The 15,623-nt window shown below is 50.8% G+C and overlaps 1 protein-coding gene across 1 annotated transcript in view; it reads left to right on the forward strand.

Annotated features, from left to right (window-relative positions):
• Positions 1-5,080, forward strand: part of CHD2 (chromodomain helicase DNA binding protein 2) — a 146,699-nt gene extending 141,619 nt beyond the window's left edge. Inside the window, exon 43 of the mRNA XM_025390911.1 lies at positions 1,432-5,080. Coding sequence (XP_025246696.1) covers positions 1,432-1,765 — 334 coding nt within the window. The 3' untranslated portion in view covers positions 1,766-5,080. The remainder of the gene's footprint in view (positions 1-1,431) is intronic.
• Positions 5,081-15,623: the final 10,543 nt, after the last annotated feature.

Genomic DNA, 15,623 nt, shown 5'->3' on the forward strand with positions numbered 1-15,623 from the left:
TGCTCAATTCTTCCTCCCTCTCTTTCTTGCATTGAGGTGAAATGCATATTACTTAAAGGAACTATTTTAAAGTGAACAATTGAATGACCTTAGTGCATTTATAATATTGGGCAGCCACCACTTCTTTCTAGTTCCAAAACACTTTCATCACTCAAAGAAAACCCTATAACCATTAAATAATCCTTCCCCATTATTCCCTCTCCCCAGCCTCTGGCAACCACCAGTTTGCATTCTATCTCCCTGGATTTGCCTATCCTAGACATTTCATGTAGAAAGAGTCATACTATATGTGACTTTTTGTGTCTAGCTTCTTTCACTTAGCATAATGTTTTCAAGGTTCATTCATATGGTAGGGTTCATTCATCAGTACTCATTCCATCTTACGACTGAATAATATTTCATTGTATGGATATGCCACATTTTGTTTATCCACTCATCTGTTGATGGACATTTGAGTTGTTTCCATCTTTGGGCTATTGTGAATAATGCTGCAGTGAAGATTAGTATATAGGTACTTGACTACCTGTTTTCAGTTTTGGATATGGACCTAGGAGTGGAATTGTTAGTCATATTCTTTACATTTTTAGGAAACACCAAAATGTTTTCTATGACGGCTGAACCATTTTACATTCCTACTAGCAATGTATAAGAGTTGAAGGTTTTCCTTATCTTTGCCAACACTTATTTCCTGTTTTTTTTTTTTGTTTGTTTTGTTTTTTTTTTAATAAATATAGCCACCTTGATGGGTGTGAAGTAGTCTCATTGTGGGCTTGAATTTGCATTTCCCTAATGATTAATGATATTGAGCATCTTTTCATGGTTTTTTTGGCCATTTGTATATCTTCTTTGGAGAAATGTTTGTTCAAATCCTTTGCCTGTTTTTGAGTTGGGTTGTTTGTTTTTGTTGTTGAGTTTTACTAATTCCTTTTTTAATGGTATCATGAGTAGTTTACCATGGTCCAAGCTAAAAATTTTAATACTGTTCACACTGAGTTGATTTTTAAGATAATTTTATTAACTAGTTACTTACTTGTTGCATATTTAGGTTGATGATGTTATTAGTAACTTACAAAATAATTTCTGTGGCTCTTTTTCTCATGGGCTGGGTCCAGGAATATGGAAATGTTTATGGATCTTACCAGATTTTTCCTAAAGGGAGTGAGTTTGTAAAGCCATCAGTGATTTTTCAAGTGTGTACTTGTGTCACTGCACACTTGAGGCTTATTTCATAGGATGTGTTTTGCTATTAAGTGTAAAATGACTCTTTGTTATTAATGTTTTTGATTCCTGATAATGTGAGCATTTGTCCTTGAGTCCGTTTGTAAGTGTCCTTGAATACGAGTATATGAGGAAGAGCCAAGTGGGTGGTGAAGAGAAGTGGATGAGAATTTGGCTTCAGTCTTTCGAATAATTCTTGCATCTCTATTTCAGGCACCATCATGACTCCAAGCGGAGGAGATCCGATGAATTTAGGCCTCAAAATTACCACCAGCAGGATTTCCGACGAATGTCTGATCACCGCCCCCCTATGGGCTACCATGGCCAGGGACCCTCAGACCATTACCGCTCTTTCCACACAGACAAACTAGGGGAATATAAACAGCCTCTACCCCCATTGCACCCTGCAGTCTCAGATCCTCGCTCACCCCCTTCTCAGAAATCTCCTCATGATTCCAAGTCACCCCTGGATCATAGGTCTCCTTTGGAGAGATCATTAGAACAGAAAAACAACCCAGATTATAACTGGAATGTTCGGAAAACATAAAGGACAGCTCGTAAAGGAGAGAGTAAGAGTCACCAAACACGTGGATATTTTTGGTCTGATCCTACAGTAGCCAGTTATCTAGACCAGTAAGTGGAGTTTCGGACACGCTGCTGCTGTCAACTCACTGGCTGAAGGAGCACTTCAAGGAATGGGAGGCCTTTCACTGGGTCCAGCTCTGATTTGGGTCACCACTCCTGCACTTTGGCAGCCCATCCCATTCCAGCCTAGTCCTGGCCTCCCACTTTGATGGGCACTTGAAGGAGGAGCTGACTTTGTGTATACCAGCTTCACTGGGATGTGTTTCCCCAGTCAAGGAATAGGGGATCTTCAGAGTCATGAATGTTTTCTTGCCAGGGTCAGTGTTCCCAGGACCTTAGTGCGTCATTGGGGCAGGAACTGGTGCATGGAGGCTGCTGGGACCTGATGTTACAGTGTGTGATTTGGTTGATTTGGTTCACTCTGACATGTTGGATGCTGCTGATGGGGAGTGGGGAGTTGGGGCAAGTGGGTGGGGACAAGCATAGGACTTGAAGGGGAGCAGGTACACCCCTCACATGTGTTCTTGGGAGAAAAAACTCGGCCTCATTATGTGAAACCTATGGGCAGGGTTGGGGTGGGGAAGTAGAGAGAGGGCAACAGCTTCCACAACTGCTTTATCTCTGCCAACACTAATTTTTCCCACACTGTCTTTGTACATTTCAGAGGTTTGGTCTCCTGAGTGGGCCTCCTTTCCCCACTGTGCCGGGGAAAGTAGGTCGCTCTGGATGACTTTTGAGTACTGTGAGTTAGGCAACACTGACTCCAGCATGGACTTGACTGGGGAGTAGGCTGAGTGAGAGGTAGGGTGGGGTAGGGTGGGGAGTAGTGTGGCCAGAGAACTGGAATCCCTGGTGGATTTCTAATTCCTATGGTGAGAAGGAAAACTACAGGACCTGGAGAAGGGGATGCAGAGGCAGGCCTGCTGACCAATTTGTTGCTGGCAATCACAAAGGTGGGGGTCCTGGTGCAGGCAGTGAACAGGCTTCTAATGTGGGGTTCAGTAGTGCCAGCAAGTGGGGGAAACTTTCATTATTGGGCTAGGTCAACACTTCCTGCTGCATTTTCCTTCCCTTTGCACAGCTTGAAGAAATAGATGGGACGGAATCACACATCATGTGGTGGGCAGATGGAAATAAGTACCTGTGGTGAACAAGTTTCTACTGTAGTTGGAGATCATTAGAATTGAATTCAGTTTCTCTTAGAATATAATCAGGTATAGACCTAAGTTAAACTTTTCCCCAAACAGGGAGCATCCAAAGACACAGTGACTTGAGCTATAGATAGTAAGAATCATACTAGAGTTGAACTGAGTCAGGTTTAGGAAGCAAATTGGTTGCATCAGTTAAGCAGGCTCTTTTCAATTTACTGATGCTGGGGCCTTCAGTTTATCATTCTCAGTGTAGCTTGCCAGTATTGTTAAAGTATCCAAAGGCCTTTCTAGATGGAGACAGAATAACTGACTTGAACATACAGTGTGCCTGTAAGTGTCCAGGCTCAGAGCTGGTGAAAACCCCTCTGTTAGGCATGTGCAGTGTTAAACTCCCTGAAGTAACTCGTGAGGACTTCAGTGCTTGCTGGTGTTCTGGGCAGCACCATGAATGCCTTTACCAAGACATGCCGAGTTGTATCCCCCAAATGAAGCAGATGTGGCTGTGATGTGGCCCTTGCTCCCTGCTACACAGAGCATTGCAGGACTGGCCTGTGTGGTTTCCAGATGAGAGTCTGGGTCCTGGAAGCTTGTGTTGAGAGCTCAGTGGACCCACCCCGCTTATTGAACCCTCATAGTTGTTGGGGTTGTTCAGCCTGGACTTATAGCACACATGCCCTGAAGCAAAGCCCTGGTGACTGCATGAGCCTCCTGACCACAGTCCTCCCATGGAGGGCCTGCTGTGACGCTCAGTGGAGAGGGCAGGGCATGTGTCTCCACTTAGGCCACACAGTGATAAGCACTTAGGCCACACAGTGATAAGGAAACCACAGATGGAGCTTCTTGCTGATAATACTGACTCTAGCTCACGTTTGCCTTGCCCAAGCCAAAGAGGATGGTTAGGTTGGCTTGTCAAGCCCTTGAGCAATGGGAGATGGGGTGGGAAGGGGATGAGCCCCTGCAGAGAGTTGGGTCATGTCCTCCAGGAATGAAAGGAGGGGCAATGGAGTCACCAGAGGCCCTGCATTTCCATCAGGGTTTCCACAGTCATCAGGGCTTCTCTTGAGTCGCTGATAGATGTGAGTTATGCCCAAAGATGTCTTATCATGGGGAAAAAGGAACTTCCTTTTGTTCACATTCAGGACTGACTGTTAGTGCCATATGAAGTAGCAAAAGGCAGTATCAGCCAGATCAGTGTTACATTGATTGTAAAATTACAGTGTCCCCATTAGACAACTGTTTTAGGTGCTGAAGTATGTTTGAAGAGTGTTGGGAAAAAGGAAGCATTTCTTCATCGATTTAAATCAATATGAATATTATATGCTTAAATAAAAAACAAATTTGCACAGGTAAATTCTCTCACTTGTGAATGGGAGAAGCTGCCCCAGGAATCTGTGAGGATGGTATTCCCTGGAGCCTGGCTTTGAAAGATTTCATTGTTGGTAGAAATAACAGGGGTTAAGGAAGAGGGATTTAGCATCACCTAAAACCTGCACGTGAATAAGGGTTGACATGATACACTATGGCCTTAGAAAAGGGCCACATGAAACCCCAAGCTAATCACTGCGGTCTTTCAGAGCCGGACAGACAGGTGCCAGCAGAGCCCGGGGCTCGCTCTCCTTTCAGTCATTCCTTAGCCCTTCAAAGGGAAGCCCAAACACTTTGCACGCTGTGCTGCAGACATTCTGGCCTGGTGTGTCTGAAAGTTGCATCAGTCCTCACGGTGCAAACACGGTTCATTTAGGAAGTCACATAATGACACTGAAATCCTACAGACCAAAATCCACTTGTCAGCAGGAGCAGCAGCCCAGGCCCAGCACCAGCGGTCTTCCGGCTCCTCTGAGGGCTGCCATGTTGGGCGAGGGGAGCCATGCCAAGGGTCCAGGCTGCTTTAGGCCATCTGTGCCCCACTCATCTGGGGCCAGATGGTTTTTCTTTATTGTAAAATTGTGGACTTTTAAAACCTGTTGACTAAACAGTAATTTATATTTGTGAAAAATGCCACTGTCCTAGTGATTTCTGATGTAAATAATGTTGTTTATATAGTATGTATTAAATTTTCCTACATTGTAAAACTGCTGTACTTTTGATTCTTGTATATTAAAAAGTGTTACTGAGGATTTTTAGAATTGGGCTAACACGTTGCGTTGCATTGTGGTGTGAGCTGTGTGACTAGAGATACCTCCTTGTCTCCCTTCCCTTGGTTGCTGGGTCACATCCAGATTTCTTGACAGCTTGTGAAGTGGAGCCTTTTAAAGTTGCATTTCCCTCTATCCAGGAGCAGTTGCATTGTTGCGTACAAGCCTTAACACCACAGATATCTAAGCTATTCCTGAGTATGCTGTTGCTGAGGTGAACAGCTCCCTGGCCGACTCCAGGCCATGGCCCACAGGTCTGCACTTGAGGGAGGACCCTACGTTGCCGAAACTGGTAGTTAATTCCTGTGGGTTAGTCCTGCCTGGGAGGATCCAGGGAGACCTAGCGGGGCCACCCCCTCTATCCTGTAGGAAATAACACTGTCTGCCAGCCTGTAGCTTTGAGGGTAATTTAACAGATGGGGTCAGGGGGGTGGCATTTTATAATGGAAACACTGACACACACGTTAGCTCTAGCATTCTGGCACAGGGGCAGGCCCAGCCCTGGCGCAGCCCAGACAGAGGAAGGGTGGCACAGCCTGCGGGCGGAGATCTGTGTCTGAATAGGGGTTGAAGTTTGCCCAGATCCACGATTTTCACTAATGTTTTGGTGACTTTGAGACTAAACTAAATCCCTATGAAACTCTTCAATCTTGATACCAAATAAGCCATGTGTCTACTCAGAGCTGAGGGGTCAACTCCTGTGACTGATCTGTCAGCCCAGGGGACTTGGATGCAGGGGCCCTTGCCAGGCCTGGCCTGTGCTGGAGCCGGAGGCTGGGATTTTTAGTTCACGTAGTTCTTGAGAAAGACGAAGAAAAGCTGAGGGCTCTTCGTGCCCATAAAGAAACAACTCACAATCATGTTGTAACTCATGACTCAGCTGGAACGATTTGGGGAAACTTTAAGAACAAGTACTGCAATAATCAGCTTATTATGATTTACAATAGCAACAAGGCTTCGAAACTGCCAGCTGCCAAAACGCCTGCCTTTTACTGGAAGCGGCCGGCCCAAGGCCCCTGCCTCCTCCCTCCTCCCTGGCGGAGCCTCGTATGCCTGGCATCACGGCAAGCCCTCCTCGATTAGCGCCAACAGAAAGGTCACTTACTGAAACCCAAGTCCCTGTAGTTTGCCAGACCAGAGTCAGCTCCAGATTCCAACCTGTGGCTTTTAAAGGAGCAGGACCAGCTCTGATGTAAGGCTTTGCCTTCACTGAAGCCCCCTGCACCAGTCCTTTCTATCATATCTTACGGGAACCATTTGGTCTCCCAGCCTACCTCGAATTTCTTCTGATCAGTGAGCAGGTGGGGAGGAGAAGGTGCGGCTGGATTGAATGAAAGCTCCATCCTGCAGAAACCTGGGCGCTAATTGAGGAGCTGTCCCCGTTGCTGCTGGTGGGACCCTCCCCCAGGCTCAACGTCTTGGGGGTGTTCTGGTCAGTTCTGCGGATGTGTGATGTGGTGGATAACAATGTGCTCAGGCCACCTGGTTTTGTGCTGAGCCTCCTGCTGTCTGGCTTTGTGTGGGAACATGGACAAGTCCATGGCCTAAAGGCTTTTTACCTCAAAGATGGGCAGAACAATACCCACTTATGGAACATCACACGTGACCTTTCTCTTAATTTCCTTAGTGACCTAAGAAGGAATTGTTGCTAAAACACATGCCCTGTTAACCACAGGCACTGTGGTGGCCCTTGGAGCATGGGGGGCTATAAAGGGGCCTCCCAGGTCAGTGCATTGCCCCCATGTGGTCCCTCCCCGTGTTCAGTTGGCTGATCACCTTGCATCTTCACCTGCAAATGAAGGAGGCAGCTTCCTGGGTTCATGTGTTTTGTTTTGTTTTTTCTTTTCTTTTTTGAGATAGATTCTTGCTCTGTCACCCAGGCTGGAGAGCAGTGGCACGATCTCAGCTCCCTGCAAGCTCCGCCTCCCAGGTTCACACCATTCTCCTGCCTCAGCCTCCGGAGTAGCTGGGACTACAGGCGCCAGCCACCATGCCCGGCTAGTTTTTTTGTATTTTTAGTGAAGACGGGGTTTCACTGTGTCAGCCGGGATGGTCTCGATATCCTGACCTCGTGATCCTCCCGCCTTAGCCACCCAGGTTCATGTGGTTTTTAAATGAGAGTGCACAGTGGAAAGGAAAAGGTTTGTAACCCTAAGCGCTACGTGGAAGAGACAGCATTCAGTCCTTGGCTAGGGAGTGGGTGGAGAGGGTTGAGTCAGAGGGCAGCTGGACAGGTTGAGGGAGACCAAGTCTCTTGCCTGGCCTGGAGGGCAGGCCCAGTCAGCACTGGACCCAGCACCTCTCACTCCAGAGCCTGTAAGACAAGGGAGCTGCCCTCGTGGAGCCCCACTGGCCAGGGCTTCTGGAAAGCTGCAGCTTGCTGTGTGGGGAGACTAAACCCCAGCAGGAAGGCCCAGCAGGGACCAGAACCCCCAGGAGCTCATAGTCTCATGGGGGAGACGCTGCTGGCACCAGAGTTATGGGAGAGAACGTTTTCCTTGAACCAGGTCTCAAGCCCCTCCTGTGGGCTGGTTCTGCTCCAGGAGCTGGACCCGCAGTGAACCAGGAGGATAAGGCCCCTGGCCCCTTGGAGTTGATATTCTAGCTGGGGTAGGGGTTGGGGGCAGGCTCTAGAGAAGCAAACAGTAAGAGGACAAATGTCACATGAGTGCCAGGGAGAAAACGGCCAGAGGTAGAGGGACAGGGTTGTGAAAATCCTGGATCTGGGCAAACTTCAACTCCTACTCAGATGGCCAAGCCCTGGCAATGAGGATGGGCAGCCAGGAAGGCACGTGGGCCAGCAGGAGGGTGCCGGCACGGCTGGACAGACCTGGATTTGAACGTTGGCTCCGTCCCTTACCAGCTGGTGGTGTGAGCACATTCTCTCTCTATCTCCAAGCCTCAACTACAAATAGACACTGACAACTTCTCACCAGGCTAGGCAGGGACAAGTGAGGTCTCTGAGGTGCACATCAGGTGGGTTCGGCAGCTGTCATGATCATAGGGTGGCACTGGGCCCTGTCCTGTGTTTTGGGATCAGCTCTGACTCTCTGAAGCCTAGACTGAGGGCCCCTGAGTGAATGTGGTTCTAGAACTATCCTGCAGAGGGCAGCAGGTTTCCACAAACAGCCTGCCCGGCACCCAACACCTAAACCCAACCCAGGGAAGGTTCCAGGCTGTTCTCTTGCCCCGGTGGGTCTCTCCCCTAGGAGCCCACAACAGAGCCCCTCTGCACCCCAGGAGATGTGGAGCCACGTGGTATCCGCAGGAAGGGAGATGGGGGATGGGGAGGAGAGGGGCAGAGGCTGCAGGGAGAGGCAGCCTCACTGCCCTCCATGAGCAGGGGACGCGAGGGGGCAGGTTGCCCTGTCCCCAGCCTCCTTCATCCCTACCTCCAGCCCTCGTGCAGGGACACAGAGGGTCCTGCTCCGCAGTCCAGCCTCTTCTTCCTCCCACCTGTAAGGGGCAACTGCAGGGACCGTTGTGAGCCACAAGGCCCCCATGGCATCACCGGCTGCTCTCGGTGACCTTCACCTTAACGTCCAGGCGCCCTGGTTTGAGTCTGGGGCCCTCTGTGACCTGCCCCTGCTGGCCACTTGAACCTTCTTGAGTTCCCTCATTGCAACCAGCTCCAGCTGCTCTCTCGGCCTCAGGTGGAGGAGGCCAGCTCCACCTCCAGGGTGCGGTCCCTTTCTTCCTTCTCCATCACCTCCATCTGTCTGCTGAACACCTGGTGGTCTTCAATAATCAATTCTGGCCATCTCTGGCTCTACTGTTGCCATCTCCATTCCTGCTGGTGTCTTCCCTGTGCCCACAGATGCCGTCAGAGCCCCTGGTGCACTCTGGCGCCCCCATCTGACTGAGGGTCCCTTGGGAAGACCAGGTTCTGTTCCTCCCTAGCTCCGCCTCCTGCCTCGGCAGGTGCAGGGGGCTTGGAAAGTGTTCCAGGGTGAACTCAGTACCAGGTCCTCTAGGCTCATTCCTTGTGGTCTTGGGGTGCCCTGGTCCCTGGCTGAACAGTGGCCTGGAGGCAGCTGCTGTGCTTGGAGCCTTCTCTTGTGGGTGCCCAGAGAGGGGCCAAAGGGGGTGCTACCTTCCCTGGGGGCTGAGCAGGCTGGGAGTTCAGCCAGACTTCAGGTCCCTGCTCCCCAGGCTTCCCATACCAGGGAGGATATTTAAAGCAGACAAGAGCCAGGTTCCAGCTTAGAGCGGCTCCCTAAGACTCCCTGCTGGGCCTGATGTTAACCTTTTTTCTGTTGGACTGTGGGAAGAGTCTGAAGACCTTCAGGGAACTGAGCTGGAGTGGTGATAGGGCTTTAGGGGATTGGGGCAAGTAGTAAATAGGGGGAGTTTGCTAACATCCTGGTGTTATTTCAGTATTTTAGCATCTACATGGCTTTGCTGGACTCATGGGCTCACGGCCCCAGCTGCCTAGGATCAGACCCAGGCTCTCTGTACTGCAGGGAGGTAGGGAGGTGGGAAGGTCTGGGCAGCAGCAGCAGCAGAGTGTGGTGTCAAGTAGCTCGTACAAGATGGACTAAAGGCCCAGCGTGGTGACCCAGGGCCCTCACTGCAGACAGGCTGAGAGCATGGGCTCTGGAGGCAGCTCACCTTCAAATCAGGTTGCATCCTGGCTGCTGTGACCTGGCCCAGGTGGCTAACCTTACAGGGTCTCAGCGTCTGCACCTGTAACCCTGAGAGAACAGTGTCACTTCCCTGATGAGAGAACAGAGTCTGGCACATGCTAGCACCATGTGGGGTGAACCCTCATTACTGTGGCCCTCAAGGCTATATGCATCCTCAGCAAGGCCCTTCTAATGCTTGGTGATCTGGCCTGAGGTGGAGCCCATATGCCTGCCCTCCCTGGACCAGGACAGGCTGGCAATGACACTTCTGTGGTCCCCCTGGCTTCATCTGGGGCCACCGCTTTCCACATTGTGCTAGGCTCCTGCTGACCCATACCACAGGGCCTCTTCACCTTCTCTGGACCCCATCCCACATCACTCTGCCCCAATCCTGGAGTGCTTGTCGCCTCCTTCACTTTCTTTCTGAGCCCTGATCTGACAGTGGAAGCAAATACTAATCAGATAAAAGAATCCCCACCTGATTGTACTGGTTTAGTTCTTCCCAAATGTGGGACTACAGATATATGGTGGGGAGGATAGTTCCTAGAGGTCTCTGGAAGAATTAAAAAATTTTTATGCTTTCATTTCATTTTATGTATTATTATTAATTTTTGAGACAGGGTTTCACTCCTGTCTCCCAGGCTGGATTGCAGTGGCATGATCTTGACTCACTATGACCTCTGCCTCACAGGTTCAAGTGATTCTCCTGCCTCAGCCTCCTGAATAGCTGGGGTTGCAGGTGCCCACCACCACGTCCAGCTAATTTTTGTATTCTTAGTAGAGATAGGGTTTCACCATGTTGGCCAGGCTGGTCTCAAACTCCTGACCTCAAGTGATCTGCCCACCTTGGCCTCCAAAAGTGCTGGTATTACCGGCGTGAGCCACGTGCCCCACCTATGTTTTCATTTTAATGAACATCTTTTAAAACCAACTTAAACAAATCCTGGAGTATTCGGAAGAGAGGGAGGGAAAAGGGACCCACGACTTAGGATTGTATCAGTGCCAAGGGGGTCAGTGCTGCTTGACCCCAGGCGGATGGGGGAAACATGCTGACAGGTGTCACAGGGCCTGAGGGGCAAGCAGAAGGGAGCCAAGTCATTGCTTGGCACCCAGGACAGGCGCTGAGCTCCGAAAAACCTGGGCCCTGGCGGCCGCTCGTCCCTCACATTAGACAGCTCATTTGGTGTCTGCAAAACATCATCCACTATTTTAAATGAATGCTCTTCATTTGAGTTTTATTGGTTTTGTAGTTTTGTTTAGCCTTAATTGGTAAATGTGTCTTGATTTTACAATTGAAAGGAGAAATAATTACAAAGAGTTTATACCTAGCCTTATGAATAATAAAATTGCCTCAAAGCAGCCCTGGAAGGCCTGGAGGAATATTGGCCCCTGGAAAGTCTGTACATTATAGGTGTTTGGGACCCCAGCTGTTGATGACCTAGACCTGTGGGTAAATGAGGCTGCCTGTGAGATGGGCCTGCGGAAAGAAGCCACCATCTACCAAGGCTTACTGGGCACCAGGCTCTGGGCCTGTCGCTTTGTAGCATTATTTTTCATTTAGTCTCCTGATAATCCTATGGAGTGGCATTTATCTCATTTTTCAAATGAGGATCCTGAGGCCCAGACACGTTAGGTAACTTGCCTAAGATCACAGAGCTGGGAATTGGTGGATCTGCTAAAACTTTATTCACAGCATGTGTTAAAGACAGTAAGAAAGACTTTATTTAAGTTGGGGGGCAGTGTCGGACAGGGCCCACTGCAGCTGGGGAGAGAGATTGGGGTCCACTCTGAATACAGTATAGGCAAGTGGGAATTGATAGCCAAGGAGCAGGGTGGGCTCAGTGGATGGAAAACCTCTTAAGAGGAAACATCCGGGGGCATTCTGGCTAAACGGACCTGATGGGATTCTTGCTGAAGGCAGGCCAGGTGATCAGACGTCCCCTGGAGGTGATGGGGTGTGAAGACCACGATCAGACAGGGAGGGCAATCAGATGTGGAGGGCGGGGGATTCCAGTGAGACCGATTTAGCAGGACTCTTGCTAAAATCGGACAATGCAGAGACAAACATGGAAGCCCAAAGCCCAGGCCTAACTGGAAGGCTCAGAGCAGCCTGAGGAGAGATGGGTCAAGGCAGGGATCATTGTCAGAACTCAGATTCTAGCCCGACTCCGAAGCCCGAGCCTGTCACTGCCTCATGTAATAGCTTTTCCTGAGGTCTCCCAAGGGCCTCTGCACCAGTATGCACCAGTATGAGCTTATGTAGTACTTCCCGCTGCCCAGTGATTAAGGTCTAGTCGTGCACCCAGTTTATAGCTGAGGGCAGTGAGGCTCAGACACAGCCTGTGGCTCAAGGTGAGGGTCAGAGAACCCGCCGTGAGCTCCATGAGGACCGGGGTGTACCACTTCCTTCTGCCACCCGCATCCCCTTCCCTGCTGGGCTGGTCACCGTGAAGGGCCCCCTCCCCCCCACTGCACGTGTAACTCATGTGTTGTTACATATGTAAGTATGATTACACGTGTAATCACACATGTGACTCGGTTAGTGTCTGTCACCACTAGAGGTCAGTCCCGTGAGGGTGGGCACATTCATTCGAGTGATCACAGCTGTATTGCCAATATCAAGCACAGCCCCCCAGCTCATCACAGGGCCTCACGACATATTTGTTGAGTGACTGAATGTGCCCCCAAATCCAGACCACGACGAGCCACATCGGGGGTGGCCTACAAATGTTTGTGCCAGGAAGGGAGGGGAGAAAGACTCCTCTTGTTTTGTGCAACCAACACCCACCCTGGGGCACTTGCTTTACAGGATTAATCTGAGATCATTAGCAAAGAAAGGGAAGGTCAAGTCCACTCAAGAAAGCGGTTGCCAGAGTTTTCCTGCTCTATCCTGGGAGGGACCCCTGGCCCTGCAGACCTGGTCCCTGGTGGCCCAGGCCCCAGCCTTGACCTGAGGGCCACTCAGCAGCCCTGCTCATCAAACTGCTCTGATGGAGCCTGCCAGCACTTTGAGACCCTCCTCAGTCAGCCTCCCAGTGGGGGCCTGGCCCCACCCTCTGCTCACCCCGGAACCAGAGCCCTGGTTTGACTCCGCCCCTGCTGTGGGGCTCACGAGCTTGCCTTGAACACAGGCTGCCTGTGCTCCCTGGAGCGCCCCACCCCAGCTTGTTTTCTGCCCTCAAGCGAGGAGTCGGTGGGTGCAGTGAGCGGTGGGTGGAGGCGTGCTCTCCTACCAGACCCTGGTTGTAACCTGGAGCGGGTCAGTTGGCTTCTCTTAGCCTCTGTCTATCCATCTGTAAACTAGAGCAATATCTGCTTTCTAGGGTTTTTGTGAAATTTGACAAAGCAGTGCAGGACTCAAGGGTAGGTTCAAATGCAGGGCTCATTTCTATTTCCCAAGGATGTAGACGTGGTGTCCAGAGGACGACAAAGATGGCAGCTCACCATGCACGTGGACTACAGCCCACCCTATGGTCGGGGCGAACTGGGCAGTGGGTGACTGGCAAGAAATGGTCAGCTTGGAGGAACAGTGCCCTCGAGGTGGTCAGTAACAGGAGGGCTGAAGAGAACAACGGCCAGTTACTCAGAGCACACGGTGGGCCGGCAGCCGTGCTGCATGCATTACATTTAATCTTCAGGATCACCACGTGAGGGAGGTGGCGCCATTGTTCTCTCACTGCTGAGATAGCTGAGGCTGCAAAACAAGGAAAACTCACCCTTTTCATGCAGCCAGTAGGTGACAGAGCTGGGAGCCTGGATCGGGTCTGGTTCTGGAGCCTGGGCCCTTCCTTCTGTCCAGGTGTCTCTGTGCCCATGCCACTGTCCATCCCTGGCCATCCAGGCCCAAGAAACACAAGGTCCTTCCCTCTAGGCCAGGGCGTGGCGGGGTAGGGTGGGGCTGGTCTGGTGGACAGAGCTCTTGCATCGTTTCCTTGAGGGGGTGCTTTGGGGACTGCTGCTTCCCACATTGCCAACCGCCTTAGGTCCTTTAGAGTCCTGCGGTCAGCATGTCCCCCTCGCCCCAAGCCAGCTCAGCAGGGTAATAAACTGTCACAAGCCCCTTCTCTGTAACAGTTGACACTGGCCTTGTTGCACACATGGAGCTCAGAGTGAGCTCAAAACCAATTCCCCAGACAGTGTCTGAACACATCTTTGTTCTTCCCTGGGCAGATCTGCTTGGCCAGACACATTCTGCTTTGGCTAAACGGCCTGGAGAGGGCTCCAATTCGTGCTGGGGAGAGCTGAGGGAGCAGGTTTGAGTTCAAATGTGGAAGAATCCAGCTGCTGTCTCAGGGTCACCCTGGGCAAGGACAGGGTGATGCCGGGCGACATGCATGTTTTGGCCTTGGGATCTGGGCTGCCTGGGATCACAGCCCTCATTCCGGAAACGCCGCTGCCACCACGAACATGCCTTGCACACAGGCTGCCTGTAGCAGTCTATTAATTCAGACCATCCTGCTAGGACTTTCTGAGAGTGTTCGTTTCTGTTCCTTTGCCTTCAGGGTTCTGGTACTAACACCACGTCTATATCTTAGGCAGGGAAGGATTAAAAGGTCAAAATGTTGAAAAGCCCTGCAGGATGGGGAAGCTGGTTAAGAAAAGCTGTTGAAGATAGGCATTGGGGGCCTTGGCTCTGCCAATTCAGAAGGTGGTGGTTTCCCAGGGGACAAGGGGAACTTCCATGGAATGAGGTCTGTAGGCTCCTAATTAGAGGGTTTGGTGGGTGGGGGTCTTCCCATTGGCCCTCACTGGAACACCAAGCTTCTTTCCATCGTTTCAAGGGTTTGGTAGGTAAGGCCAATCAGACCAAAGAGATGTGATTTCTGGACCATACCCGAGATTTGCACACAGGAAAGTGCAGTCCCTGCCCTTGTGTGTCTTGTCCACTGGGAGACACAGGTATGTGAGGGCGGAAGGTGGACTGTTTCTTCAAGACGCCCTCTCCCCAGTTCTTGTTGGTCAGCCTGGGAGTATGTCAGGGCAGAGGTGGCCTGGCATGCAGGAGCTGCCCCATGGTCATTGCCTTAATGAATGAAACTGTTAATACTTTTTTTTTTTTTTTTTTTGAGACGGAGTCTTGCTCTGTTGCCCAGGCTGGGGTGTGGTGGCACGATCTCGGCTCACTGCAAGCTCTGCCTCCCGGGTTCACGTCATTCTCCTGCCTCAGCCTCCCGAGTAGCTGGGACTACAGGCGCCCGCCACCACGCCCGGCTAATTTTTTGTATTCTTAGCAGAGATGGGGTTTCACCATGTTAGCCAGGATGGTCTCGATCTCCTGACTTCGTGATCCTGCCACCCCAGCCTCCCAAAATGCTGGGATTACAGACGTGAGCCAGCGCGCTCGGCCAAAACTGTTAATATTGAGTGCCAACTTGATTGGATCGGAGGATGCAAAGTATTGTTCCTGAGTGTGTCTGTGAGGGTGTCACCAAAGGAATTTTTTTTTTTTTGAGATGGAGTTTCGCTCTGTTGCCCAGGCTGGAGTGCAGTGATGCGATCTCAGCTCACTGCAAGCTCTGCCTCCTGGGTTCACGCAATTCTCCTGCCTCAGCCTCCAGAGTAGCTGGGACTACAGATGCCCGCCACCATGCCCGGCTAATTATTTTGTATTTTTTTAGTAGAGACGGGGTGCCGAAGGAAATTAACATTTGAGTTAGTGAACTGGGAGACACAGACCCATGCTTAACCTGGGTGGGCACCATCTAATCAGCTGCCAGCGAGGCTAGGATAAAAGGGGGCAGAGGAACGTGGAAGGACTAGACTGGCTGAGTCTTCTGGCCTCCATCTTTCTCTCATGCTGGCTGTTTTCTGCCCTCAAACATTGGACTTCAAGTTCTTCAGCTTTTGGACTCTTGGACTTACACTGGTGATTTGCCAGGGGCTCTCGGGCCTTCAGTGTCCCAAACCTG

This window comes from Theropithecus gelada, chromosome 7b (genome assembly GCF_003255815.1).
Source record: "Theropithecus gelada isolate Dixy chromosome 7b, Tgel_1.0, whole genome shotgun sequence".
NCBI classification, from domain to species: domain Eukaryota; kingdom Metazoa; phylum Chordata; class Mammalia; order Primates; family Cercopithecidae; genus Theropithecus; species Theropithecus gelada.